This window comes from Mustelus asterias, chromosome 2 (assembly GCF_964213995.1).
Source record: "Mustelus asterias chromosome 2, sMusAst1.hap1.1, whole genome shotgun sequence".
In the NCBI taxonomy this organism is placed as follows: Eukaryota; Metazoa; Chordata; class Chondrichthyes; order Carcharhiniformes; family Triakidae; genus Mustelus; species Mustelus asterias.
The window spans coordinates 9,435,591-9,461,953 of NC_135802.1; the positions used below are offsets into that span (position 1 = coordinate 9,435,591).

The following is a 26,363-nucleotide window of genomic DNA, read 5'->3' on the forward strand; positions in this document are numbered from 1 at the left end:
CTTTATTCTTTGACCCAAGCCGGGAATCGAACCTGGGTCGCTGGCGCTATGAGGCAGCAGTGCTAACCACTGTGCCACCGTGCTATCTGGTTGCCAAATAAATGCAGCCCTTCCGGTGACACTCACATCCTGTGAATGAATTTTTAATAAGTTATAAATTTGAATTCAGGGGAACTGAATTGTACAGACCCCAGGGAGCGATTATACATGGGGAGGGAGTCAATGGGGCCACACGGTGGCACAGTGGTTAGCACTGCTACCTCACAACACCAGGGACCCGGGTTTGATTCCCGGCTTGGGTCACTCTCTGTGTGGAGTTTGCATGTTCTCCCCGTGTTTGCGTGGGTTTCCTCCGGGTGCTCTGGTTTCCTCCCACAGTCCGAAAGACGTGCTGGTTAGTTGCATTGACCTGAACTGGCGCCAAAGTGTGGTGACTAGTGGAATTTCACAGTGACTTCATTGCAGTGTTAATGTAAGCCTTACTTGTGACTAATGAATGAACTTTACTTTATAGTGTGGTTGTAGTCTACTTAATCTCTCGCTGTGGCCTACGAAGGGTTAATCTCCAGCGAGGGTGAACCTTGGAACTGTAACAAGCCAACCTCCAGTCTCTCTCAGTCAGTTTGTAAGCTGCTGCTCCAGGGTTCAGCTCACCCGCTGTGCCAAGCCTCTTCCCAAGGTTGTGGTGAGGATGGAGAACACAGCTTTGGCCAAGCAGGAGCTGCCCTGTGCCACCTGCCAAGGCGCAGGCAAGCCTGCTGAGCGGTTGCCTTCCAAGCATTCCCTCTGTGCCAACTGCGCCGAGGATTCCCAGGCCAGGGTAACAGTCGAGGGTGATGTGTGCTGCCCTCTGTGCCCCTTAGGCCCCAGCCTGGAACCTGGTCCCCATCTCCCCCATCCGGACAAGCCTGAGGAGGTTGCTGCCGTCTCAGCTCCCCCTGCCGAGCTTCCCTCCTCTGGGAAAGATCCGAAGGAGGTCACAGTGCGTGACAGCCTCGGGGAGGCCACGACTGATCCTGCGGAGAAACGGTGCCCGGAACATAATGAGATGCTGGAGTTTTACTGCGAAGATGATGAAGAGTGTGTGTGTGGCCCCTGTACAGTAACAGGCAAACACAAATCCCACAGTCTGGTGAGCTTGGAGAAGGCAGCAGCTCAGATTAAGGTGAGTGGCAGAGGAGACCTCAGTCTTGGAGAAATTGGGATTGTTCTCTTTTGAGCAGGGAGGGAGAACAGGAAATGTCTTGGGGTCGGTTTCAAAACCATGAGGGATATTGACAATGTGAATGAGGAGGAACTAATTTCACACAGGAGCGGCACGGTGGCACAGTGGTTAGCACTGCTGCCTCACCGCACCAGGGACCTGGGTTCAATTCCAGCCTCGGGTCACTGTCTGTGTGGAGTCTGCACATTCTCCCCGTGTCTGCGTGGGTTTCCTCCGGGTGCTCCGGTTTCCTCCCACAGTCCGAAAGACGTGCTGGTTAGGGTGCATTGGCCGTGCTAAATTCTCCCTCAGTGTACCCGAACTGAGGAGTGTGGCGACTAGGGGATTTTCACAGTAACTTCATTGCAGTGTTAATGTAAGACTACTTGTGACAACAGTAAATAAACTAAAAAATGAATAAATAAACTTTAAAAACATTTCAATGAGATTGAAAATAGTTTGCAAAACAGCCAGAGGCAGGATTTGGAGTTCGTATTTCACACATTGAGTTATTGTGGCCTTGATAGAAAGCAATGTCTGGGAGGGCGGTGGAAGTAGATTCAGTCAGAATTTCTCCAGGGAATTGAATTGGAATCTATAAAGGAAAAATCTGCAGGGAATACAGGACAAGGGCAGGACTAACTGGGATGTCCTTGCAAGAGGCCGGCAGAGGCAAAATGGGCTGAATGGCCTCTGTCTGCACAGTTTCATAGACTCCTACAGTGCAGAAGGAGGCCATTCGGCCCACCGAGTCTGCACCGACCACAATCCCACCCAGGCCCCATCCCCAGAACCCCATGCACTTACCCTAGCTAGTCCCCCTATCATTCTAAATCAGTAGCACTGTAGTATCATTCTACAATTGCACAACACAAAATCAAAGGATTTGAGGGAGGATTTTGAATGTTGCCGCTGGGCTGGGCCAAGGTCGAAGATTCTGAGGGGTTGTTGAGAAAGTAAAGATTATTTATACGTGCAGACTCCGCACAGAGAGTGAGCCAAGCTGGGAGTTGAACCCGGGCCCCTGGTGTTGTGAGGCAGCAGTGGTAACCACCGTGCCACCCCCCCACTCCACCTCCAACGGAGGAACCTAGAACGGGAGGGGGGGGCCTGGTTTAAAATCAAAAGATTTTGCATTTAAGACGGAGGTGAGGAGGAATTTTTCTCTCAGAGAGTGGTTAATGTTTGGAATTCTCTTCCCCAGATAGCAGTGGGGGCTGGGACGCTGAATATATTGAGGGCTGAGTTAGACAGAGTTTTCATTGACCAGGGAGTGGGAGGGTATGAGGGGCAGAAAGGAGAGTTGAGACCACCATCAGGTCAGCCAATTGCATGGTGGAGCAGGTTGGATGGGCTGAATGGTCTACTCCTGCTCCCATTTCTTCTGATTATGATCACTGTCACAGTGGTGGCACAGTGGTTAGCACTGCTGCGTCACAGCACCAGGGAACCGGGTTCGATTCCCGGCTTTGCTCACTATCTGTGTGGAGTCTGAACGTTCTCCCCGTGTCTGCGTGGGTTTCCTCCCACAATCTGAAAGACGTGCTGGTTAGGTGCATTGGCCATGCTAAATTCTCCCTCTGTGTACCCGAACAGATGCCGGAGTGTGGTGACTGGGGGATTTTCACAGTAACTTCACTGCGGCACAAGGGCACAGTGTGGAGTTTGCACATTCTCCCCGTGTCTGCGTGGGTTTCCTCCGGGTGCTCCGGTTTCCTCCCACAGTCCAAAGATGTGCGGGTTAGGTTGATTGGCCGTGCTAAAATTGCCCCTTAGTGTCTTGAGATGGGTAGGTTAGAGGGATTAGCGGGTAAATATGTAGGGATATGGGGGTAGGGCCTGGGTGGGATTGTGGTCGGTGCAGACTCGATGGGCCGAATGGCCTCTTTCTACACTGTAGGGTTTCTATGATTTCTATGATTGCATTGTTAATGTAAGCCTACTTGTGACACTAATAAAGAAACTTTACTTTGTTGTTCGATTGTTTCCCCCTCACGCTGTGCAGTGGACAGTCCAGGCCCTGGAAACTGAGCGTGTCCCAGGGCTTCATTCCCCCACGCTGGGCCTGACAGTGTCATATCAAACCTCTGTTACACTCAGAGACTCATGGCATGGGGACGTGGGTGGAGGAAGGACTGTCAGACACCCACCTCCAACTGCCCACCCTAGGATACCTATTACCCCTTTGCCCAACAGCTGTAAGGTTTAGGAAGTCTTTGAACCCCATTAAGGTAGGAACAGATTTGTCGATAAAAGCTTTGTTGTGAATCCACTGCATGGAGAAAGGTCAGGGCAAGTTCATGAATTCTCAGTTAAGAATCTGAATCCCAATCTGGGCAGTTTAACATGTAGTATTCTCCCAAGATCATTACAGCAGAACCCACTAAATGGTTTCCCTTACAGCTTCGGTTTTCAAGACTTTCTCTCCTCTGTCGTTTTCTCTCTCTGCCTCTCTCTCTCTTTGCTTCTGTCTCTCTCTGTCTATATAGAACATTACAGCGCAGAACAGGCCCTTCGGCCCCACGATGTTGCACCGACCAGTTAAAAAAAAAAAAAACTGTGACCCTCCAACCTAAACCAATTTCTTTTCGTCCATGAACCTATCTACGGATCTCTTAAACGCCCCCAAACTAGGCGCATTTACTACTGATGCTGGCAGGGCATTCCAATCCCTCACCACCCTCTGGGTAAAGAACCTACCCCTGACATCGGTTCTATAACTACCCCCCCTCAATTTAAAGCCATGCCCCCTCGTGCTGGATTTCTCCATCAGAGGAAAAAGGCTATCACTATCCACCCTATCTAAACCTCTAATCATCTTATATGTTTCAATAAGATCCCCTCTTAGCCGCCGCCTTTCCAGCGAAAACAATCCCAAATCCCTCAGCCTCTCCTCATAGGATCTCCCCTCCATACCAGGCAACATCCTGGTAAACCTCCTCTGCACCCTCTCCAAAGCCTCCACATCCTTCCTGTAATGTGGGGACCAGAACTGCACACAGTACTCCAAGTGCGGCCGCACCAGAGTTGTGTACAGTTGCAACATAACGCTACGACTCCTAAATTCAATCCCCCTACCAATAAACGCCAAGACACCATATGCCTTCTTAACAACCTTATCTACTTGATTCCCAACTTTCAGGGATCTATGCACACATACACCTAGATCCCTCTGCTCCTCCACACTATTCAAAGTCCTCCCGTTAGCCCTATACTCAACACATCTGTTATTCCTACCAAAGTGAATTACCTCACACTTCTCCGCATTAAACTCCATCCGCCACCTCTCGGCCCAACTTTGCAACCTGTCTAAGTCTTCCTGCAAACTACGACACCCTTCCTCACTGTCTACCACACCACCGACTTTGGTGTCATCAGCAAATTTGCTAATCCACCCAACTATACCCTCATCCAGATCATTAATAAATATTACAAACAGCAGTGGCCCCAAAACAGATCCCTGAGGTACACCACTTGTAACCGCACTCCATGATGAATATTTACTATCAACCACCACCCTCTGTTTCCTATCCGCTAGCCAATTCCTGATCCAATTTCCTAGATCACCCCCAATCCCATACATCTGCATTTTCTGCAGAAGCCTACCATGGTGAACCTTATCAAACGCCTTACTAAAATCCATATATACCACGTCCACTGCCTTGCCCCCATCCACCTCCTTGGTCACTTTCTCAAAAAACTCAATAAGGTTAGTAAGGCACGACCTACCTGCCACAAAACCATGCTGACTATCACCTATCAATTCATTACTCTCCAAATAACTATAAATCCTATCCCTTATAATTTTTTCCAACATCTTGCCGACAACAGAAGTGAGACTCACCGGTCTATAATTCCCGGGGAAGTCTCTGTTCCCCTTCTTAAACAATGGGACAACATTCGCTAACCTCCAATCTTCTGGTACTATACCAGAGGCCAACGACGACCTGAAGATCAGAGCCAGAGGCTCTGCAATCACTTCTCTTGCCTCCCAGAGAATCCTTGGATAAATCCCATCCGGACCAGGGGATTTATCTATTTTCAGACCCTCCAGAATATCCTGCACATCCTCCTTATCAACTGTAATACTGTCTATTCTACTCCCTTGCAACCCAGTGTCCTCCTCAGCTATATTCATGTCCCCTTGCGTGAACACCGAAGAGAAATATTGGTTCAATGCTTCACCAATCTCCTCCGGTTCCACACATAACTTCCCTCTGCCATCTATAACTGGCCCTAAACTTGCCCTAACCAACCTTCTGTTCTTGACATACCTATAGAACGCCTTAGGATTCTCTTTAACCCTATCCGCCAAAGTCTTCTCATGTCCCCTTTTAGCCCTTCTAAGCTCGCTCTTCAACTCCCTCTTAGCCAATCTAAAGCTTTCTAGTGCACTACCCGAGTGCTCACGTCTCATCCGAACATAAGCCTCCTTTTTCTTTTTAACCAACAAAGAAACTTTTTTGGTGCACCACGGTTCCCTAGCCCTACCAATTCCTCCTTGCCTGACAGGGACATACCTATCACAGACTCGCAGTAGCTGCTCCTTGAAAAAACTCCACATGTCGGACGTTCCCAGTCCCTGTAATCTCCTAGTCCAACCTATGTTTCCTAATTCTCTCCTAATAGCCTCATAATTACCCTTCCCCCAGCTAAAACCACTGGCCCGAGGTTCATGCCTATCCCTTTCCATCACTAAGGTGAACGTAACCGAATTGTGGTCACTATCACCAAAATGCACACCAACCTCCAAGTCTAGCACCTGGTCTGGCTCATTTCCCAGCACCAGATCCAATATAGCCTCACCTCTAGTTGGCCTGTCTACATACTGAGTCAAAAAACCTTCCTGCACGCTTTGAACAAAAACTGACCCCTCTAACGAGCTAGAGCTATAACAATTCCAGTCAATATTAGTCAAGTTAAAATCCCCCATAACAATTGCCCTATTACTTTCACTCCTAAGCAGGATTGACTCCGCAATCCTTTCCTCAACCTCTCTAGAACTTTTAGGAGGTCTATAAAAGACTCCCAACAGGGTGACCTCTCCTCTCCTATTTCTAATCTCCGCCCATACTACCTCAACAGATAAGTCCTCATCAAACCTCCTCTCTGACACTGTGATACAATCTCTGACCAATAATGCTACCCCTCCCCCTCTTCTACCTCCTTCCCTACTTCGACTAAAACATTTGAACCCCGGGACCTGCAGCATCCATTCCTGCCCCTGCTCTATCCATGTCTCTGAAATAGCCACAACATCGAAGTCCCAGGTACTGATCCACGCTGCAAGTTCACCCACTTTATTGCGAATACTCCTGGCATTGAAGTATACACATTTCAAACCCTGCTCCACCCCACCTCTGCAATGCCGTGCATTGCAGTCCCCATCCATGCATCCCTCACTTTCAGCCCCACTACTCAGGATCCCTCCCCCCCCCCGAATCAGTTTAAACCTCCCTGCATGGCCTTAGCAAATTTACCCCCCAGGATATTGGTCCCCTTCTGATTAAGGTGTAGACCATCCTTCTCATAGAGGTCACACCTTCCCCAGTACGAGCCCCAATTGCTTAAGTACCTGAACCCCTCCCTCCTGCACCATCCCCTCAGCCATGAATTCAAACCTTCCCTCTCCCTATTCCTCTCTAAACTATCCCGTGGTACAGGCAAGAGTCCAGAGATAACCACTCTGTCAGTCTTGGCCTTTAGTTTCCACCCCAACTCCATAAATCCCTGCCTAATATCCCCTTCCCCTATCCTCCCTATGTCGTGTGTCCCCACATGTACAATAACTTGTGGTTTATCTCCCTCCCCCCTAAGAGTCCTGAATACCCTGTCAGACACATCCCGGACCCCAGCCCCTGGTAGGCAACACACCAACCCTGAGTCCCTACCTTTAGTTCCGACCCTCCTATCTGTCCCCTTAATTGTGGAGTCCCCAATCACAAGGCCCAGTCTTTTACAGCCCCTAACCACCTGAGCTTTCTCACTCGGCTCACCCCCAGAGATCTGCTCTCTATGCTCAGTTGATTCCTCCTCAACTGTAGCCTCCAGCACCGAAAACCTATTATGGAGGGGAACCGCCCCAGGGGATTGTCTTCCCGATTGCTTCTTACCCCTCCTCCTGGCATTGACCCAAGCCTCATTTCTAGGAGTTACTATTTCTCTATAACTCCTATCAACTTCCACCTCCGCCTCCCGAATTATGCGGAGTTCCTCTACCTCCCCCTCCAGCTCCTTTACACGCTCCTCCAGAAGCTGCAATCTAATGCACTTCTTACAACTAAAATCTCCTGAAACACTACTGGATTTCCTCACCACATACATCCCACAGGAGATGCAGCATACTGCCTGAACTGCCATCCCTGAAGCCATTACCAGCAAGAAAAAAAGAAAACAAAAAACTTCCCCACACTTATAATTAGGTTAGAGGAGGATGGAAGGGTGGGATCCTCTACCAGTGTAGAGGATCGGGTATCTCCTCTGCACCAATTTATAGGGCTAGGGGCCCGAGAGAAAAAAAAAAACTACTACTGAGGGGGAACCACCCAGGTAACTGACTTTTAAAGTTAAAATAAAAACCCTTCCCAGACTCCTTTGCTGCCCACTTCTAGTTTTCACTTTAAACTTGAAAAACTGCTGTTAAAGTAAAGGCCAAAAAAAATACACACACTAGCTGACTAATTAAATAAATAAACAATTCAATTAATCCAATTAATCTCTTACCAGCACTGCTGCTTTTCAATCACCCCTCTCAGCTTGCTCCAGTGGATCAATGAGGGGGAACCACCCAGGTAACTGACTTTTAAAGTTAAAATAAAAACCCTTCCCAGACTCCTTTGCTGCCCACTTCTAGTTTTCACTTTAAACTTGAAAAACTGCTGTTAAAGTAAAGGCCAAAAAAAATACACACACTAGCTGACTAATTAAATAAATAAACAATTCAATTAATCCAATTAATCTCTTACCAGCACTGCTGCTTTTCAATCACCCCTCTCAGCTTGCTCCAGTGGATCAATGAGGGGGAACCACCCAGGTAACTGACTTTTAAAGTTAAAATAAAAACCCTTCCCAGACTCCTTTGCTGCCCACTTCTAGTTTTCACTTTAAACTTGAAAAACTGCTGTTAAAGTAAAGGCCAAAAAAAATACACACACTAGCTGACTAATTAAATAAATAAACAATTCAATTAATCCAATTAATCTCTTACCAGCACTGCTGCTTTTCAATCACCCCTCTCAGCTTGCTCCAGTGGATCAATGAGGGGGAACCACCCAGGTAACTGACTTTTAAAGTTAAAATAAAAACCCTTCCCAGACTCCTTTGCTGCCCACTTCTAGTTTTCACTTTAAACTTGAAAAACTGCTGTTAAAGTAAAGGCCAAAAAAAATACACACACTAGCTGACTAATTAAATAAATAAACAATTCAATTAATCCAATTAATCTCTTACCAGCACTGCTGCTTTTCAATCACCCCTCTCAGCTTGCTCCAGTGGATCAATGAGGGGGAACCACCCAGGTAACTGACTTTTAAAGTTAAAATAAAAACCCTTCCCAGACTCCTTTGCTGCCCACTTCTAGTTTTCACTTTAAACTTGAAAAACTGCTGTTAAAGTAAAGGCCAAAAAAAATACACACACTAGCTGACTAATTAAATAAATAAACAATTCAATTAATCCAATTAATCTCTTACCAGCACTGCTGCTTTTCAATCACCCCTCTCAGCTTGCTCCAGTGGATCAATGAGGGGGAACCACCCAGGTAACTGACTTTTAAAGTTAAAATAAAAACCCTTCCCAGACTCCTTTGCTGCCCACTTCTAGTTTTCACTTTAAACTTGAAAAACTGCTGTTAAAGTAAAGGCCAAAAAAAATACACACACTAGCTGACTAATTAAATAAATAAACAATTCAATTAATCCAATTAATCTCTTACCAGCACTGCTGCTTTTCAATCACCCCTCTCAGCTTGCTCCAGTGGATCAATGAGGGGGAACCACCCAGGTAACTGACTTTTAAAGTTAAAATAAAAACCCTTCCCAGACTCCTTTGCTGCCCACTTCTAGTTTTCACTTTAAACTTGAAAAACTGCTGTTAAAGTAAAGGCCAAAAAAAATACACACACTAGCTGACTAATTAAATAAATAAACAATTCAATTAATCCAATTAATCTCTTACCAGCACTGCTGCTTTTCAATCACCCCTCTCAGCTTGCTCCAGTGGATCAATGAGGGGGAACCACCCAGGTAACTGACTTTTAAAGTTAAAATAAAAACCCTTCCCAGACTCCTTTGCTGCCCACTTCTAGTTTTCACTTTAAACTTGAAAAACTGCTGTTAAAGTAAAGGCCAAAAAAAATACACACACTAGCTGACTAATTAAATAAATAAACAATTCAATTAATCCAATTAATCTCTTACCAGCACTGCTGCTTTTCAATCACCCCTCTCAGCTTGCTCCAGTGGATCAATGAGGGGGAACCACCCAGGTAACTGACTTTTAAAGTTAAAATAAAAACCCTTCCCAGACTCCTTTGCTGCCCACTTCTAGTTTTCACTTTAAACTTGAAAAACTGCTGTTAAAGTAAAGGCCAAAAAAAATACACACACTAGCTGACTAATTAAATAAATAAACAATTCAATTAATCCAATTAATCTCTTACCAGCACTGCTGCTTTTCAATCACCCCTCTCAGCTTGCTCCAGTGGATCAATGAGGGGGAACCACCCAGGTAACTGACTTTTAAAGTTAAAATAAAAACCCTTCCCAGACTCCTTTGCTGCCCACTTCTAGTTTTCACTTTAAACTTGAAAAACTGCTGTTAAAGTAAAGGCCAAAAAAAATACACACACTAGCTGACTAATTAAATAAATAAACAATTCAATTAATCCAATTAATCTCTTACCAGCACTGCTGCTTTTCAATCACCCCTCTCAGCTTGCTCCAGTGGATCAATGAGGGGGAACCACCCAGGTAACTGACTTTTAAAGTTAAAATAAAAACCCTTCCCAGACTCCTTTGCTGCCCACTTCTAGTTTTCACTTTAAACTTGAAAAACTGCTGTTAAAGTAAAGGCCAAAAAAAATACACACACTAGCTGACTAATTAAATAAATAAACAATTCAATTAATCCAATTAATCTCTTACCAGCACTGCTGCTTTTCAATCACCCCTCTCAGCTTGCTCCAGTGGATCAATGAGGGGGAACCACCCAGGTAACTGACTTTTAAAGTTAAAATAAAAACCCTTCCCAGACTCCTTTGCTGCCCACTTCTAGTTTTCACTTTAAACTTGAAAAACTGCTGTTAAAGTAAAGGCCAAAAAAAATACACACACTAGCTGACTAATTAAATAAATAAACAATTCAATTAATCCAATTAATCTCTTACCAGCACTGCTGCTTTTCAATCACCCCTCTCAGCTTGCTCCAGTGGATCAATGAGGGGGAACCACCCAGGTAACTGACTTTTAAAGTTAAAATAAAAACCCTTCCCAGACTCCTTTGCTGCCCACTTCTAGTTTTCACTTTAAACTTGAAAAACTGCTGTTAAAGTAAAGGCCAAAAAAAATACACACACTAGCTGACTAATTAAATAAATAAACAATTCAATTAATCCAATTAATCTCTTACCAGCACTGCTGCTTTTCAATCACCCCTCTCAGCTTGCTCCAGTGGATCAATGAGGGGGAACCACCCAGGTAACTGACTTTTAAAGTTAAAATAAAAACCCTTCCCAGACTCCTTTGCTGCCCACTTCTAGTTTTCACTTTAAACTTGAAAAACTGCTGTTAAAGTAAAGGCCAAAAAAAATACACACACTAGCTGACTAATTAAATAAATAAACAATTCAATTAATCCAATTAATCTCTTACCAGCACTGCTGCTTTTCAATCACCCCTCTCAGCTTGCTCCAGTGGATCAATGAGGGGGAACCACCCAGGTAACTGACTTTTAAAGTTAAAATAAAAACCCTTCCCAGACTCCTTTGCTGCCCACTTCTAGTTTTCACTTTAAACTTGAAAAACTGCTGTTAAAGTAAAGGCCAAAAAAAATACACACACTAGCTGACTAATTAAATAAATAAACAATTCAATTAATCCAATTAATCTCTTACCAGCACTGCTGCTTTTCAATCACCCCTCTCAGCTTGCTCCAGTGGATCAATGAGGGGGAACCACCCAGGTAACTGACTTTTAAAGTTAAAATAAAAACCCTTCCCAGACTCCTTTGCTGCCCACTTCTAGTTTTCACTTTAAACTTGAAAAACTGCTGTTAAAGTAAAGGCCAAAAAAAATACACACACTAGCTGACTAATTAAATAAATAAACAATTCAATTAATCCAATTAATCTCTTACCAGCACTGCTGCTTTTCAATCACCCCTCTCAGCTTGCTCCAGTGGATCAATGAGGGGGAACCACCCAGGTAACTGACTTTTAAAGTTAAAATAAAAACCCTTCCCAGACTCCTTTGCTGCCCACTTCTAGTTTTCACTTTAAACTTGAAAAACTGCTGTTAAAGTAAAGGCCAAAAAAAATACACACACTAGCTGACTAATTAAATAAATAAACAATTCAATTAATCCAATTAATCTCTTACCAGCACTGCTGCTTTTCAATCACCCCTCTCAGCTTGCTCCAGTGGATCAATGAGGGGGAACCACCCAGGTAACTGACTTTTAAAGTTAAAATAAAAACCCTTCCCAGACTCCTTTGCTGCCCACTTCTAGTTTTCACTTTAAACTTGAAAAACTGCTGTTAAAGTAAAGGCCAAAAAAAATACACACACTAGCTGACTAATTAAATAAATAAACAATTCAATTAATCCAATTAATCTCTTACCAGCACTGCTGCTTTTCAATCACCCCTCTCAGCTTGCTCCAGTGGATCAATGAGGGGGAACCACCCAGGTAACTGACTTTTAAAGTTAAAATAAAAACCCTTCCCAGACTCCTTTGCTGCCCACTTCTAGTTTTCACTTTAAACTTGAAAAACTGCTGTTAAAGTAAAGGCCAAAAAAAATACACACACTAGCTGACTAATTAAATAAATAAACAATTCAATTAATCCAATTAATCTCTTACCAGCACTGCTGCTTTTCAATCACCCCTCTCAGCTTGCTCCAGTGGATCAATGAGGGGGAACCACCCAGGTAACTGACTTTTAAAGTTAAAATAAAAACCCTTCCCAGACTCCTTTGCTGCCCACTTCTAGTTTTCACTTTAAACTTGAAAAACTGCTGTTAAAGTAAAGGCCAAAAAAAATACACACACTAGCTGACTAATTAAATAAATAAACAATTCAATTAATCCAATTAATCTCTTACCAGCACTGCTGCTTTTCAATCACCCCTCTCAGCTTGCTCCAGTCTCTTTCTCTGCCTCTTTGTCTGTCTCTGACTTTCTCTCTATCTTATTCTCTCTGTCTCTTACTTTCTTCTCTGTCTCCCTGTCTGCCTCTGTCTCTCTTTGTCTATATCTCTCTCTGTCTATATATCTTACTCTCTCTCTCTCCCTGTCCCTGTATCTCTCTGTCTCTTTGTTTGTTTCTGACTTTCTCTCTCTGTCTTTTTCTCGTTGTCTTTCTTTCTGTCTCTCTCCCTCTTTGTCTCTCTCTCTCCCTCTGTCTCTCTCTCCCTCTGTCTCTCTCTCCCTCTGTCTCTCTCTCCCTCTGTCTCTCTCTCTCTCCCTGTCTCTCTCTCCCTCTGTCTCTCTCTCTCCCCCTGTCTCTCTCTCTCTCTTGCCGTCCCTGTCTCTTTTTCTCGTTATCTTTTTCTCTCCTTTGCCTCTCTCTGTCTGTGTTTCTCTGTCTGTGTTTCTCTCTCTCTCTGTGTCTCTCTCTGTGTTTCTCTCTGTGTGTCTCTCTCTGTGCGTCTCTTTCTGTGTTTCTCTCTGTGTGTCTCTCTGTGTTTCTCTCTTGTGTCTCTCTCTCTGTGTCTCTCTCTGTGTGTCACTATCTGTGTTTCTCTCTGTGTCTCTCTCTCCATGTCTCACTCTGTGTCTCACTCTGTGTCACTTTGTGTGTCTCTCGCTGTGTCTCTCTGTTTCTCTCTCTCTGTGTCTCAGTCTGTGTCTCACTCTGTGTCTCTCTCTGTGTCTCTCTGTGTCTCACTCTGTATCTCATTCTGCCTCTCATCCATTGACTCTGTCTACACTTCCCGCTGCCTCAGCAAAGCAGCCAGCATAATTAAGGACCCCACGCACCCCGGACATTCTCTCTTCCACCTTCTCTCTTCCCCAGAGGGACCTCGGTGTGCAAGTCCACAAATCCTTGAAGGTGGCAACACAGGTGGAGAAGGTGGTGAAGAAGGCATATGGTATGCTTGCCTTTATAGGACGGGGTATAGAGTATAAAAGCTGGAGTCTGATGATGCAGCTGTATAGAACGCTGGTTAGGCCACATTTGGAGTACTGTGTCCAGTTCTGGTCGCCGCACTACCAGAAGGACGTGGAGGCATTGGAGAGAGTGCAGAGAAGGTTTACCAGGATGTTGCCTGGTATGGAGGGTCTTACCTATGAGGAGAGATTGGGTAGACTGGGGTTGTTCTCCTTGGAAAGACGGAGAATGAGGGGAGATCTAATAGAGGTATACAAGATTATGAAGGGTATAGATAGGGTGAACAGTGGGAAGCTTTTTCCCAGGTCGGAGGTGACGATCACGAGGGGTCACGGGCTCAAGCTGAGAGGGGCGAAGTATAACTCAGACATCAGAGGGACGTTTTTTACACAGAGGGTGGTGGGGGCCTGGAATGCGCTGCCAAGTAGGGTGGTGCAGGCAGGCACGCTGACATCGTTTAAGACTTACCTGGATAGTCACATGAGCAGCCTGGGAATGGAGGGATACAAATGATTGGTCTAGTTGGACCAAGGAGCGGCACAGGCTTGGAGGGCCGAAGGGCCTGTTTCCTGTGCTGTACTGTTCTTTGTTCTTTGTTCTTTGTTCTTCCTTCGGGAAAAAGATACGAAAGTCTGAGATCACGTACCAACCGACTCAAGAAAAGCTTCTTCTCTGCTGCTGTCAGACTTTTGAATGGACTTACCTTGCATTAAGTTGATCTTTCTCTACACCCTAGCTATGACTGTAACACTACATTCTGCACCCTCTCCTTTCTTTCTCTATGAACGGTATGCTTTGTCTGTATAGTGCGCAAGAAACAATACTTTTCACTGTATGGTAATACATGTGACAATAATAAATCAAATCAAATCAAATTCCTGCGCATCTTTGGAGTGTGGGAGGAAAACCACGCAGACACGGGGAGAACGTGCAGACTTCACACAGACAGTGACCCAAGCCGGGAATCGAACCCAGGTCCCTGGCGCTGTGAGGCAGCAGTGCTAACCACTGTGCCACCGTGCTGCCCACTGAACATCTCATGCCCAGTAGTGTCAGCACTGACATCAAGTCTTGAATCAAGTCTTACATCTGAATTCACACTGAAGTATTATCTCCTCTACATTGCAGGACAAAGTGTTAAACAGCGTGAAGAATCTTCTGCAAATTCAGCAGAGTTACCACTTCAAATACCAAGATCTCCAAAAATCAGAAGATGAGCTGAAGGTAGAAGATACTCAATGATTCCAAGTTTCTCTTGGAGAGACGATGTCCTTTCTCTCTCCCTTTCTCTCTCTCTGGAGTGGGTTCAGTGGTAAAGGTGATTCTGTGTCTAATCTCGAGATCACTGTGTACCCTATTATAGAAAGGATATTATTAGATCAGAAAGAGTCCAGAAAGGATTTACTAGGATGCTACCGGGACTTGATTGATTGAGTTATAAGGAGAGGCTGGATAGACTGGGACTTTTTTCCCTGGAGTGTAGGGGGCTTAGGGGTGATCTTATAGTGGTCTATAAAATAATGAGGGGCATAGATCAGCTAGATAGTCAATATCTTTTCCCAAAGTTAGGTGAGTCTAAAACTAGAGGGTATAGATATAAGGTGAGAGGGGAGAGATACAAAAGTGTCCAGAGGGGCAATTTTTTCACACAGAGGGTGGTGAGTGTCTGGAACAAGTTGCCAGAGGCAGTAGTAGAGGCGGGTACAATTTTGTCTTTTAAAAAGCATTTAGATAGTTACATGGGTATAATGGGTATGGAGGGATATGGGCCAAATGCGGACAATTGGGACTAGCTTTGGGGTTTAACAAAAAAGGGCGGCATGGACAAGTTGGGCCGAAGGGCCAGTTTCCATGCTGTAAACCTCTATGACTCTATGACTCACCAGTTCCGATCCCACAGTGGAAGCATCAGCATTGAATCCAGTTTCTGTGAGAAGTTTGGAAATAAAAAAGGGAGCAGCAGTAATAGTGATCGTGAATTTGTCAGATTCTCGTTAAAGACCCAACCCATTCATTCACAATGGCTTTCCATCTCTACCTGGTCTGCACCTATATGTGACTCCAATCCCACATCATTGTGATTGACTCTTAACTGCCTGTTGAAGTCCATAAGACCATAAGATACAGGAGTAGAATTAGACCATTCGGCCCATTGAGTCTGCTCCACCATTCAATCATGGCAGATAAGTTTCTCGACCCGATTCTCCTGCCTTTTCCCCGTAACCTTTGATCCCCTTACCAATCAAGAACCTATCTATCTCTGTCTTAAATATACTCAATGACCAGGCCTCCTTTGTGGCAATGAATTCCACAGATTCCCTACCCTCTTGCTGATGAAATTCCTCCTCATCCCGCTTCTAAAGGGTCGTCCCTTTACTCTGAGGCCGCGCCCTTGGATCCCAGTCTCTCCCACTAATGGAAACATCTTCCCCACGCCCACTCTATCCAGGCCTCTCAATATTCTGTAAGTTTCAATGAGATCCCCCCCTCATCCTTCTAAACTCCATCGAGTACAGACCCTGGAAACCCACTCGGTTTTATCAAACCAGTTAAGAAGGTGCCCCTTCCACATCTTCACTTCTGCAAAGGCAATGAGGGATACAACAACAACTTATATTTATATAGCGCCATTTGCACAGCGAAGGGTCCCAAGGCACAGGAGTATTATAATACAAAGTATGACACTGGGAGATGTTAGGTCAGATGTCCAACAGCTTGGTTAAAGAGATGGGTGTTAAGGCAGGTCTTAATGGAAGGAAGTGAGGTCGAGAGGCGGAGAGGTTTCGGGAGGGAATTCCAGAGCTCGGACCCAGGCAGTTGAATGCAGGGCCATCAGCCGAGACAGTGAGTGTGCCGAGGCCATTGGAGGGAGTTGAAGACCAGGATTTCTGACCTCTGTCATGTCCTCCAGCCCAACAACCCTGGGAGATATTCGCGCTCCTCCAATCCTGGCCGATTTTACTCGCTCTGGCATTGGTGGCCATGCCTTCAATTCCCTGGACCCAAGCTCTGGAACACCCTCTCTACATTCCTCCATCCACATTTAACACCCTGGTCAAAAGCATTGACAAAGTCTGACCTGAAATCTCCTCATGAGGCTCGGCGTCAAACTTTGCGACGGTCCTCGGGAAGTTTCATGGCATTAAAGGTGCTAGATAAATAGAAGTTGTTGTTGTTGTCTTACTAGTCAGGATTTAGCAGCCGGATTCCTTAATTTATTCTTTCAGGGGACAGGGGCATCGCTGGCGAGGCCAGCATTTGTTGTCTATCCCTAATTGCCCTTGAACTGAGTGTCTTGCTAGGCCATTTCAGGGGGCGGTTAAGAGTCACCCACGTTGCTGCGGGTCTGGAGTCACATGTAGGCCAGACCGGATAAGAACGGCAGATTTCCTTCTCGAAAGGACATTAGTGAACTAGATGGGTTTTTACAACAGTTGCAATAGTTGTATTCGCTAACCCAGGCACGACCTGCTGTTACGTTCATCAGGGCCTTTCATGTGCTGGTGCAGACTCGATGGGTTGAAGGGCCTCTTCTGCACTGTAGGATTCTATGATTCTGATAATGAGAACATTGAAATGGAAGTTTCATTGAAGATTTCCAGTGATGGACCTGTGATTATTTCCTTCAACCTGTTCCACTGTGGGATTATCCTTGTGGGGAGAAAGATTGTCGATACATTTTGGAAACATAAGAACATAACTAGGAGCAGGAGTAGACCATCTGGCCCCTCGAGCCTGCTCCACCATTCAATAAGATCATGGCTGATCTTTTTGTGGACTCAGCTCCACTTACCCGCCCGCTCACCATAACCCTTAATTCCTTTACTGCTCAAACATTTATCTATCCTTGCCTTAAAAACATTCAATGAGGTAGTCTCAACTGCTTCACTTGGCAGGGAATTCCACAGATTCACAACCCTGTGTGTGAAGAAGTTCCTCCTCAACTCAAATCCCCTTATTTTGAGGCTATGCCCCCTAGTTTTAGTTTCACCTGCCAGTGAAAACAACATCGCTGCTTCTATCTTATCTATTCCCTTCATAATCTTATATGTTTCTATAAGATCTCCCCTCATTCTTCTGAATTCCAATGAGTATAGCCCCAGTCTACTCCATCTCTCCTCATCAGCCAACCCTCTCAACTCCGGAATCAACCTAGTGAATCTCCTCTGCACCCCCTCCAGTGCCAGTATATCCTTTCTCAAGTAAGGAGACCAAAACTGTACACAGTACTCCAGGTCTTTGTAGTTTGTGTGAATGACTATCTCGTCTTTTGTCATTGCCAGAGGACACCAGGTATGCGCTTCTGTCAATTCCCACCAATACATCCCATATTTTACAGAACATGGTCAGTCTAATTTTCTCCCTCCTTTTGCTCGGGTAATTCCTGTTCCAAATCTTTGCTGTAATTCACTACAACATGTGGAGTTAAATGCTTCAGTCTTGGTGTATTTTACTAAATTGGAAGAGGGACTGAATGATCTGAAAGGACTGTTTGGGGCCTTGACTTCATGGATTGACTGTTACCTCCAGACATAACTGTGTTGCAGAGATCCCAGCAACATCAATTTGGAGTAAGGGAACGCTCCTCTCAGCATCCATCCTGTCAAACCTCCTCGCAGGCAGCACGGTGGCACAGTGGTTAGCGCTGCTGCCTCACAGTGCCAGGGTCCTGGGTTCAATCCCCAGCTTGGGTCACAGTCTGTGCTGAGTTTGCACGTTCTCCCCGTGTCTGCGTGGGTTTCCTCCGGATGCTCCGGTTTCCTCCCACAGTCCAAAAGACGTGCTGGTTAGGTGCATTGGCCATGCTAAATTCTCCCTCAGTGTACCCGAACAGGCGCCGGAATGTGGCGGCTATGAGATTTTCACAGTAACTTCATTGCAGTAAGCCTCGTTGTGACACTAATAAATAAACTTAAACCCAGGATCCTATTAGGTCTTAATAAGATCACCTCTCATTCTTCTAAATTCCAGAGCGTATAGGCCCAACCAGCTCAAACTCTCTTCACAAGGCAACCCCTTTCATCCCAGGAATTAGCCTAGTGAACCTTCTCTGAACTTCCTTCAATGCAAGTATATCCCTCCTCAAATAAGGAGACAAACCTGTACAGAGTACTCTAGGTGTGGTCTCACTGACACCCTGTGTAGTCGTAGCGAGATTTACCCTGACTCCCTTCGCATTAAAGACCAACATTCCATTTGCCTTCCTAAGAAAATATGGGAAATCTGGAACAAAGAGCAGAAAATACTGGAAATATTCAGCGGGTCTGGCAGCATCTGTGGAGAGGGAAGCAGTTAACATATCAGATCGATGACCTTTCATCAGAAAACTATCAATCTCAATATTTCTCAGTTCATAGAGTCTTAGAATCTCTACAGTGTAGAAGGAGGCCATTCGGCCCATCGAGTCTGTGCCAACCACAATCCCACCCAGGTCCTATCCCCATAACCCCATACATTTACCTTAGCTAGTCCCACTGACTCTAAGGGGCAATTTAGCATGGCCAATCCACCTAACCACTCCCAGTCCCAATGGATCTTTTTCAGAGAGATTTTGACTGTCCTTTCTGTCAAGAAATGCTTCCAGGACAGCCTAGCTCTCAGTTTAAGGTTTTTCTGACCAGCCCACTTCTTCTGGAAAGCACACTCCCACCTATCCACCTCTCCCTCACTCCTTTTCCACCCTCTCCCCCTCCCCCCCCCCACCCCACTCTCCTTCCCAACCATCAGGAATGTAGTGTCTCGATCTGACCATGAGTTGACCTTTCAGATGCAAATCAATCGGCTGCAAGGAAACCTCTCAAAGAAGTTTCTGGCCTGGAGGAACAGCCTGGAGGAAAATGAAGAAAATGTGCTGAAAATGATTGATGAGGAAGGAATCCGGTTGACAGCCGAGAGTAGCTCCTGTTCCAAAACCTTGAATGAGAAGATGGATTTGATCCGAGAGATAGATGATGTCGCCCAGGATTTGGCACAATGCGACCGTCTGTCATTTTTCCAGGTATAGATGCCCTGGGTGGGATTGTTGTTGGTGCAGGCTTGATGGGCTGAATGGCCTTCTTCTGCACTGTAGGGATTCTAACCAACATGACTTCATGTCAACTTTTATTTTGACATGAATTGCCAAGTCCACATTCAGAATGGAATCTCATCTCTGCTAACCTGTCCCAGTGGTAGCGCTATACTGCCATCACTGGTTGGATGGATCAATTACAGCAGAACAGGTTTTTTTTTATTCATGGGACATGGGCGTTGCTGGTTGGCCAGCATTTATTACCCATCCCTAGTTGCCCTTGGAGGGGCAGTTCAGAGCCAACCACATTGCTGTGGGTCTGGAGTCACATGTAGGCCAGACTGGGTAAGGACGGCAGATTTCCTTCCCTAAAGGACATTAGTGAACCAGATGGGTTTTTCTGACAATCGACAATGGTTTCATGGTCAACAGCAGATTCTTAGTTCCAGATATTTTCTTTCATTGAATTTAAATTTAACCATCTCCGTGGTGGGATTCGAACCCGGATCCCCAGAACATTAGCTGAGTTTCTGGATTAATAGTCCAGCAACAATACCACTAGGCCATCGCCTCTCTATGGGAGTTTATAATGGAAATATACACATTAAGGATACAAATTATTGCAAAATGAGGGTTGACCTGCACACCCTGCCCTGTAACACCTTCATCTGAAAACTATACCTGTCTAGTCTTCCTTGTCTTCCCGTGCAGGGCGGCACGGTGGCACAGTGGTTAGCACTGCTGCCTCACAGCACCAGGAACCCAGATTCAATTCCGGTCTTGGGTGACTGTCTGGGTGAAGTTTGCACGTTCTCCCCGTGTCTGGGTTTCCTCCAGGTGCTCCGGTTTCCTCCCATAGTGCAAAGGTGTGCAGGATAGGTGGATTGGCCATGATAAACTGCTCCTTAGTGTTCCAAGATGTGAAGTTAAATGGATTAACCATGGTTACAGGGCTAGGGTGGGAGAGAGGGCTTGGGTAAGATAATCTGTCAGAGAGTCAGTGCAGACTCGATAGGATGAATGGCCTCTTCTGTACTGTAGAGATTCTATGACAGTGCAGAAAGAGGCCATTTGGCCCATTGAGCCTACACTGATAACAATTCCACCTAGACCCTATCCCTGTAACCCTACGTATTTACCCTACTAATCCCCCTGACACTATGATTCTATGAAATGTAACTCTGTGGTGGTTAACTGATCGCATATCGAAACTCTTGGATTCGTGCTCACTTCCAATATACAAAATCCTCACTGTCACACTTTTGTGTCACTTTTTGCTCCCCATCATAAATTCCTATGTCCAGATTTATAATGGAAACAGCCTATGTAAACATGTCACAGTGTAATGACAGCCACCTACCACCGGCGGTGCTGTTGTTGCTCAGTTGCTGGGTCCTCAGTGTGTACGGCAGAGAAATTCCTACATTTTAACCGGATCTGGTTCACAAATTGCTGTTAACTTTCAGTATCTAAGTCTGAAGAAAATGCAAAACTTATTTAAAAATTAATAACAAAATGTATTTGAAATGGGTCCTGAATTATATCTGTGTACAATCATTCCCCGTCCATTAATTTGCTTTTACTTGAATTTTGTGCATGGTGTATCACATGTACAACCCACTGGTATATTAAACATCAAGTTTGAGTACATATTTCCTGCTCACAAACATTAATGTTCTATGGTCATGACTTTTTATGGTCAAACTTCTTTTATATTAACAGGCAGCTGGGAGTGTTGCTGTGGTTACAAGTTGAGGCTTGTAGGTGGCTCCACTAAGTGCCTGTATCCCTCTAGTGAGTGATGCTGGGGCTTCACACCTTACTCGGGTACACTTAACTCACCCACCTGGTTCACTGATGCCCTTTAGGGAAGGGAATTTGCCGTCCTTACCCGGTCTGGCCTACATGTGACTCCAGAACCACAGCAATGTGGTTGACTCTTAACTATCCTCTGAAATGGCTGACGAGATACTCAGTTCAAGAGACAATTAGGAATGGGCAACAAATGCTGGCCCAGCCAGCGACACCCACATCTTGCGAATGATTAAAAATAAACTTTTAAGATTGGATCAGTCTAATAACAGTCTAACTTTGTTTTATTTCACGGTATCAAGTCAATGCTCTAACTTTCTCTCTCTTTTTTTGTCCCATCAGAAATCGAGACAACTCATTTCCAGGTAAGTTTCATTCTATTGTACAGCAAATAATTACTGCAACTCAACAATCTGCACACTTGTCTATCAGAACGGTTATTAAAATTAGCAAGTTCTCGCACAGTCCTTGTGGAGACAAAGTCCTGTCTTCACATTGAGGATACCTTCCATCGTGTTGTGTGTCGCTACCACCGTGCTAACTGGAATAGATTTCAAACAGGTCTAGCAACTCAAGACTGGGCATCCGTGGGGCACTGTAGGCCACCAACTTAGAATCATAGAATCCTACAGTGCAGAAGGAGGCCATTCAGCCCATCGAGTCTGCACTGACCACAATCCCTATAACTCCATGCATTTACCCTAGCTTGTCCCCCTGACACTAAGGGGCAATTTAGCATGGCCAATCCACCTAACACGCACATCTTTGGACTGTGGAAGGAAACCGGAGCACCCGGAGGAAACCCATGCAGCCACGGGGAGAACGTGCAAACTCCACACAGACAGTAACCCAAGCCAGGAATTGAACCTGGGTCCCTGGCGCTTTGAGGCAGCAGTGCTAACCACTGTGCCACCGTGCCGCCCAGTATTGTACTCCAGCACAATCTATAACCTCATGGCCTGGCATATCCCCCACTTTGCCATTACCATCAAGCCCGGGGAACAACCCTGGTTCAATGAAGCGTGCACGGGGCTATGCCAGGAACAACACCAGGCACAACAAAAAATGAGGTGTCAACCTGGTGAAGCTACAACACAGGATTGATTACCCGTGCTCCAAACAATATAAGCAGCAAGTGATAGACGGAGCTAAGCAATTCTAAAGCCAACGGATCAGATCTAAGCTCTGCAGTCCTGCCACATCCAGCCATGAATGGTGGTGGACAATTAAACAGCTCACTGGAGGAGGGGGCTCCACAAATATCCTCATCCTCAATGATGGAGGAGCCCAGCACATCAGTGCAAAAGATAAGGCTGAAGCATTCACAACAATCTTCAGCCAGAAGTGCCGAGTGGATGATCCATCTCGGCCTCCTCCAGTGGTCCCCAGCATCTCAGGTGCCAGTCCCCAGCCAATTCGATTCACTCCACGTGATATCAAGAAACGGTTGGAGGCACTGGATACGGCAAAGGCAATTGGCCCTGATAACATTCCGACAATAGTACTGAAGACTTGTGCTCCAGAACTTGCCACCCCCCTAGCCAAGCTCCTCCAGTACAGTTACAACACTGGCATCTACCCAACAATGTGGAAAATTGCCCAGGTATGACCTGTACACAAAAAGCAGGACAAATCCAACCCGGCCAATTACCGCCCCATCAGCCTACTCTCGATCATCAGTAAAGTGATGGAATGGGTCATCGACAGTGCTATCAAGCAGCACCTGCTCAGCAATAACCTGCTCAGTGGTGCCCAGTTTGGGTTTTACCAGGGTCACTCAGCTCCTGACCTCATTACAGCCTTGGTTCAAACATGGACCAAAGAGCTGAATTCCACAGGTGAGGTGAGAGTGACAGCCCTTGACATCAAGGCCATATTTGATGATTGTGGCATGAAGGAGCCCGAGCAATACTGGAGTGAATGGAATCGGGGGGAAACCCTCCACTGATTGGAGTCATACCTGGTAGGAAGGAAGATGGTTGTGGCTGTGGAGGGTCAGTCATCTCAACTCCAGGACATCTCTGCAGGAGTCCCTCAGGGGAGTGTCCTCGACCCAACCATCTTCAGCTGCTTCATCAATGACCTTCCCTCCATTATAAAGTCAGAAGTGGGGATGTTCGCCGATGATTGCACAATGTTCAGCACCATTCGCGACTCCTCAGATACTGAAGCAGCCCATGTCCAAGACCTGGACAATATCCAGGTAAATTCATGCCACACAAATGCCAGGCGATAACCATCTCCAACAAGAAAAAATCTAACCATCGCCCCTTAACATTCAATGGCATTACCATTGCTGAGTTCCCCACTATCAACATCTTGTGGAGAGGATTGTTAGGTCACAACCTGAGCACTGTGTTTAGTTCTGGTCACCTCATTACAGAAAGTATGTCACTGTGTTAGAGAGGGCTCAGAGGGGTTTACAAGGATGTTGGAAAATTGCAGCTATGAGGAAAGATTGGAGAGGTTGGGATTGTTCTCCTTGGAACAGAGGAGGCTGAGGGGAGATTAGATTGAGATGTACAGAATAGTGAGAGGCCTGGAGAGAGTGGATGGGAAGGGCCTGTTTACTTTAGCATAGAGATCAGTAACTGGGGGGCAAAGATTTAAAGTGATTGGGAGAGAGATTAGAGGGGAGATGAGGAAAAGGTCTTTCACCCAGAGGATTGTGTATGTGGGGGGTCTGGAACTCACTGGCTGGAAGGGTGGGAGAGGCAGAAACCCTCAACACATTTAAAAAGCATCTGGATTTGCACCTCGAGTGCTGTAACCTGCAGGGATACGGACCGAATACTGGAAAGAGGGATGAGGCTGAGTTGCTAATTTTTCAGCCGGGACAAACAGGATGGGCCGAGCGGCCTCTTTCTGTGCCGTAAACTTTCTATTATTGACCAGAAACAGAAATGGATCAGCTATATTAATACAAAGTCAGGTTAGAGGCTGGGAATTCTTTGGCAAGTAATTCACCTCCTGACTCCCCAGAACCTATCCACCATCTACCAGGCATAAGTCAGGAGTGTGATGGAATATTAACTCACCAAGGTTCTTTAGGAAGCACCTTCCATACTCTCGACTACTCCTATCTCGAAGGACAAGAGCAGCAGATACCTGGGAACACCACCATCTGGAGGTTCCCCTCCAAGTCACTCGCCATCCAGACTTGGAAACAAATCGCTGTTCCTTCACTGTCGCTGGGTCAAAATCCTGGGACTCCCTCTCTAACAGCACTGTGGGTGTCCAAACAAAAAAACGTGCATTGGCCATGCTAAATTCTCCCTCAGTGTACCCGCAAAAGGTCGTGAATGTAGCCCAAACAATCAAACAAACCAGCCTCCCATCCATTGACTCTGTCTACACTTCCCGCTGCCTCGGCAAAGTAGCCAGCATAATTAAGGACTCCACACGCCCCGGACATTCTCTCTTCCACCTTCTTCCTTCAGGAAAAAGATATAAAAGTCTGAGGTCACGTACCAACCGATTCAAGAACAGCTTCTTCTCTGCTGCCATCAGACTTTTGAATGGACCTACCTCACATTAAGTTGATCTTTCTCTACACCCTAGCTATGACTGCAACACTACATTCTGCACTCTCTCGTTTCCTTCTCTATGAACGGTATGCTTTGTCTATATAGCGTGCAAGAAACAATACTTTTCACTGTATCCCAATACATGTGACAATAATAAATCAAATCAAATCAAATCGAACAGGTGCCGGAGTGTGGCGACTAGGGGATTTTCACAGTAACTTCATTGCAGTGTTAATGTACTACTTTTGACACTAATAAATAAACTTTAAAACTTTAAAGTTTAAAAAACTTTACCAACACGTGGACTGCAGCAGTTCAAGAAGGCAGCTCACCACCACCTTCTCAAGGGCAACTAGGGATGGGCAATAAATGCTGGCCAGTGAGGGACACCCACACCTCGTAAAAGAAACCCCTCAGCTAGATCACCTCTTAATTTCTATCCAATCCGCACTGCCCTGCCTGAACGGGAAGTAGATTCAATCATAGCTTTCAGAAAGAAATTGGATAAATACTTGGCAGCAGGGTTCTGGGGAAAGAGTGCTGTATTTGGTTCAATAAGATCTCCCTCTTTCTAACAGTCTGCACAGGTACAATGGTCGAAATGGGTTTTCTGTATATTTTTGTGATTCACTAACAGGCTGAGTGTGTGGACATCTGCATGGCAGATTCAGTATAATGTGGATAAATGTGAGGTTATTCACTTTGGTAGCAATAATAGGGAGACAGATTATTACCTGAATGGGTGTAAATTGAGAGAGGTGGATACTCAACGAGACCTTGGGGTCCTTGTGCATCAGTCGCTGAAAGTAAGCGCGCAGGTACAGCAGGCAGTAAAGAAGGCAAATGGTATGTTGGCCTCCATAGCGAGAGGATTTGAGTATAGGGATAGGGATATTTTGCTGCTATTGTATAGGGCATTGGTGAGGCCACACCTGGAGTATTGTGCGCAGTTTTGGTGTCCTTATCCGAGGAAGGATGTCCTTGCTATAGAGGGAGCACAGCGAAGGTTTACCAGGCTGATTCCTGGGATGGCAGGTCTGTCATATGAGGAGAGACTAAGTCGGTTAGGATTATATTCACTGGAGTTTAGAAGAGTGAGACGGGATCTCACAGAAACTTATAAAATTATAAGGGTTAGACAGGGTAGATTTAGAAAGAATGTTCCCAATGGTGGGGAAGTCCAGAACTAGGGGTCATAGTTTGAGGATAAGGGGTAAACCTTTTAGAACTGAGGTGAGGAGAAATTTCTTCACCCAGAGGGTGGAGAATGTGTGGAATTCACTCCCACAGAAAGTAGTTGAGGCCGAAACGTAGTCTGATTTCAAGAAGAAATTAGATATAGCTCTTGGGGCCAAAGGTATCAAGGGATATGGGGGAAGGGGGGGGGATCAGGATATTGAATTCGATGATCAGCCATGGTCATAATGAATAGTGGAGCAGGCTCGAAAGGCCGAATGGCCTTCTTCTGCCTCTAGTTTC

The 26,363-nt window shown here is 45.6% G+C and overlaps 1 protein-coding gene across 1 annotated transcript in view; it reads left to right on the forward strand.

The window, feature by feature from the left end:
* The first annotated feature begins 691 nt into the window (after positions 1–691).
* The window catches only part of LOC144504360 (E3 ubiquitin-protein ligase TRIM7-like), a 31,672-nt gene continuing 6,000 nt past the window's right edge, over positions 692–26,363 (forward strand). The window contains exons 1-4 of the mRNA XM_078229568.1: positions 692–1,165; positions 14,664–14,759; positions 19,303–19,533; positions 21,700–21,722. Coding sequence (XP_078085694.1) covers positions 692–1,165; positions 14,664–14,759; positions 19,303–19,533; positions 21,700–21,722 — 824 coding nt within the window. The remainder of the gene's footprint in view (positions 1,166–14,663; positions 14,760–19,302; positions 19,534–21,699; positions 21,723–26,363) is intronic.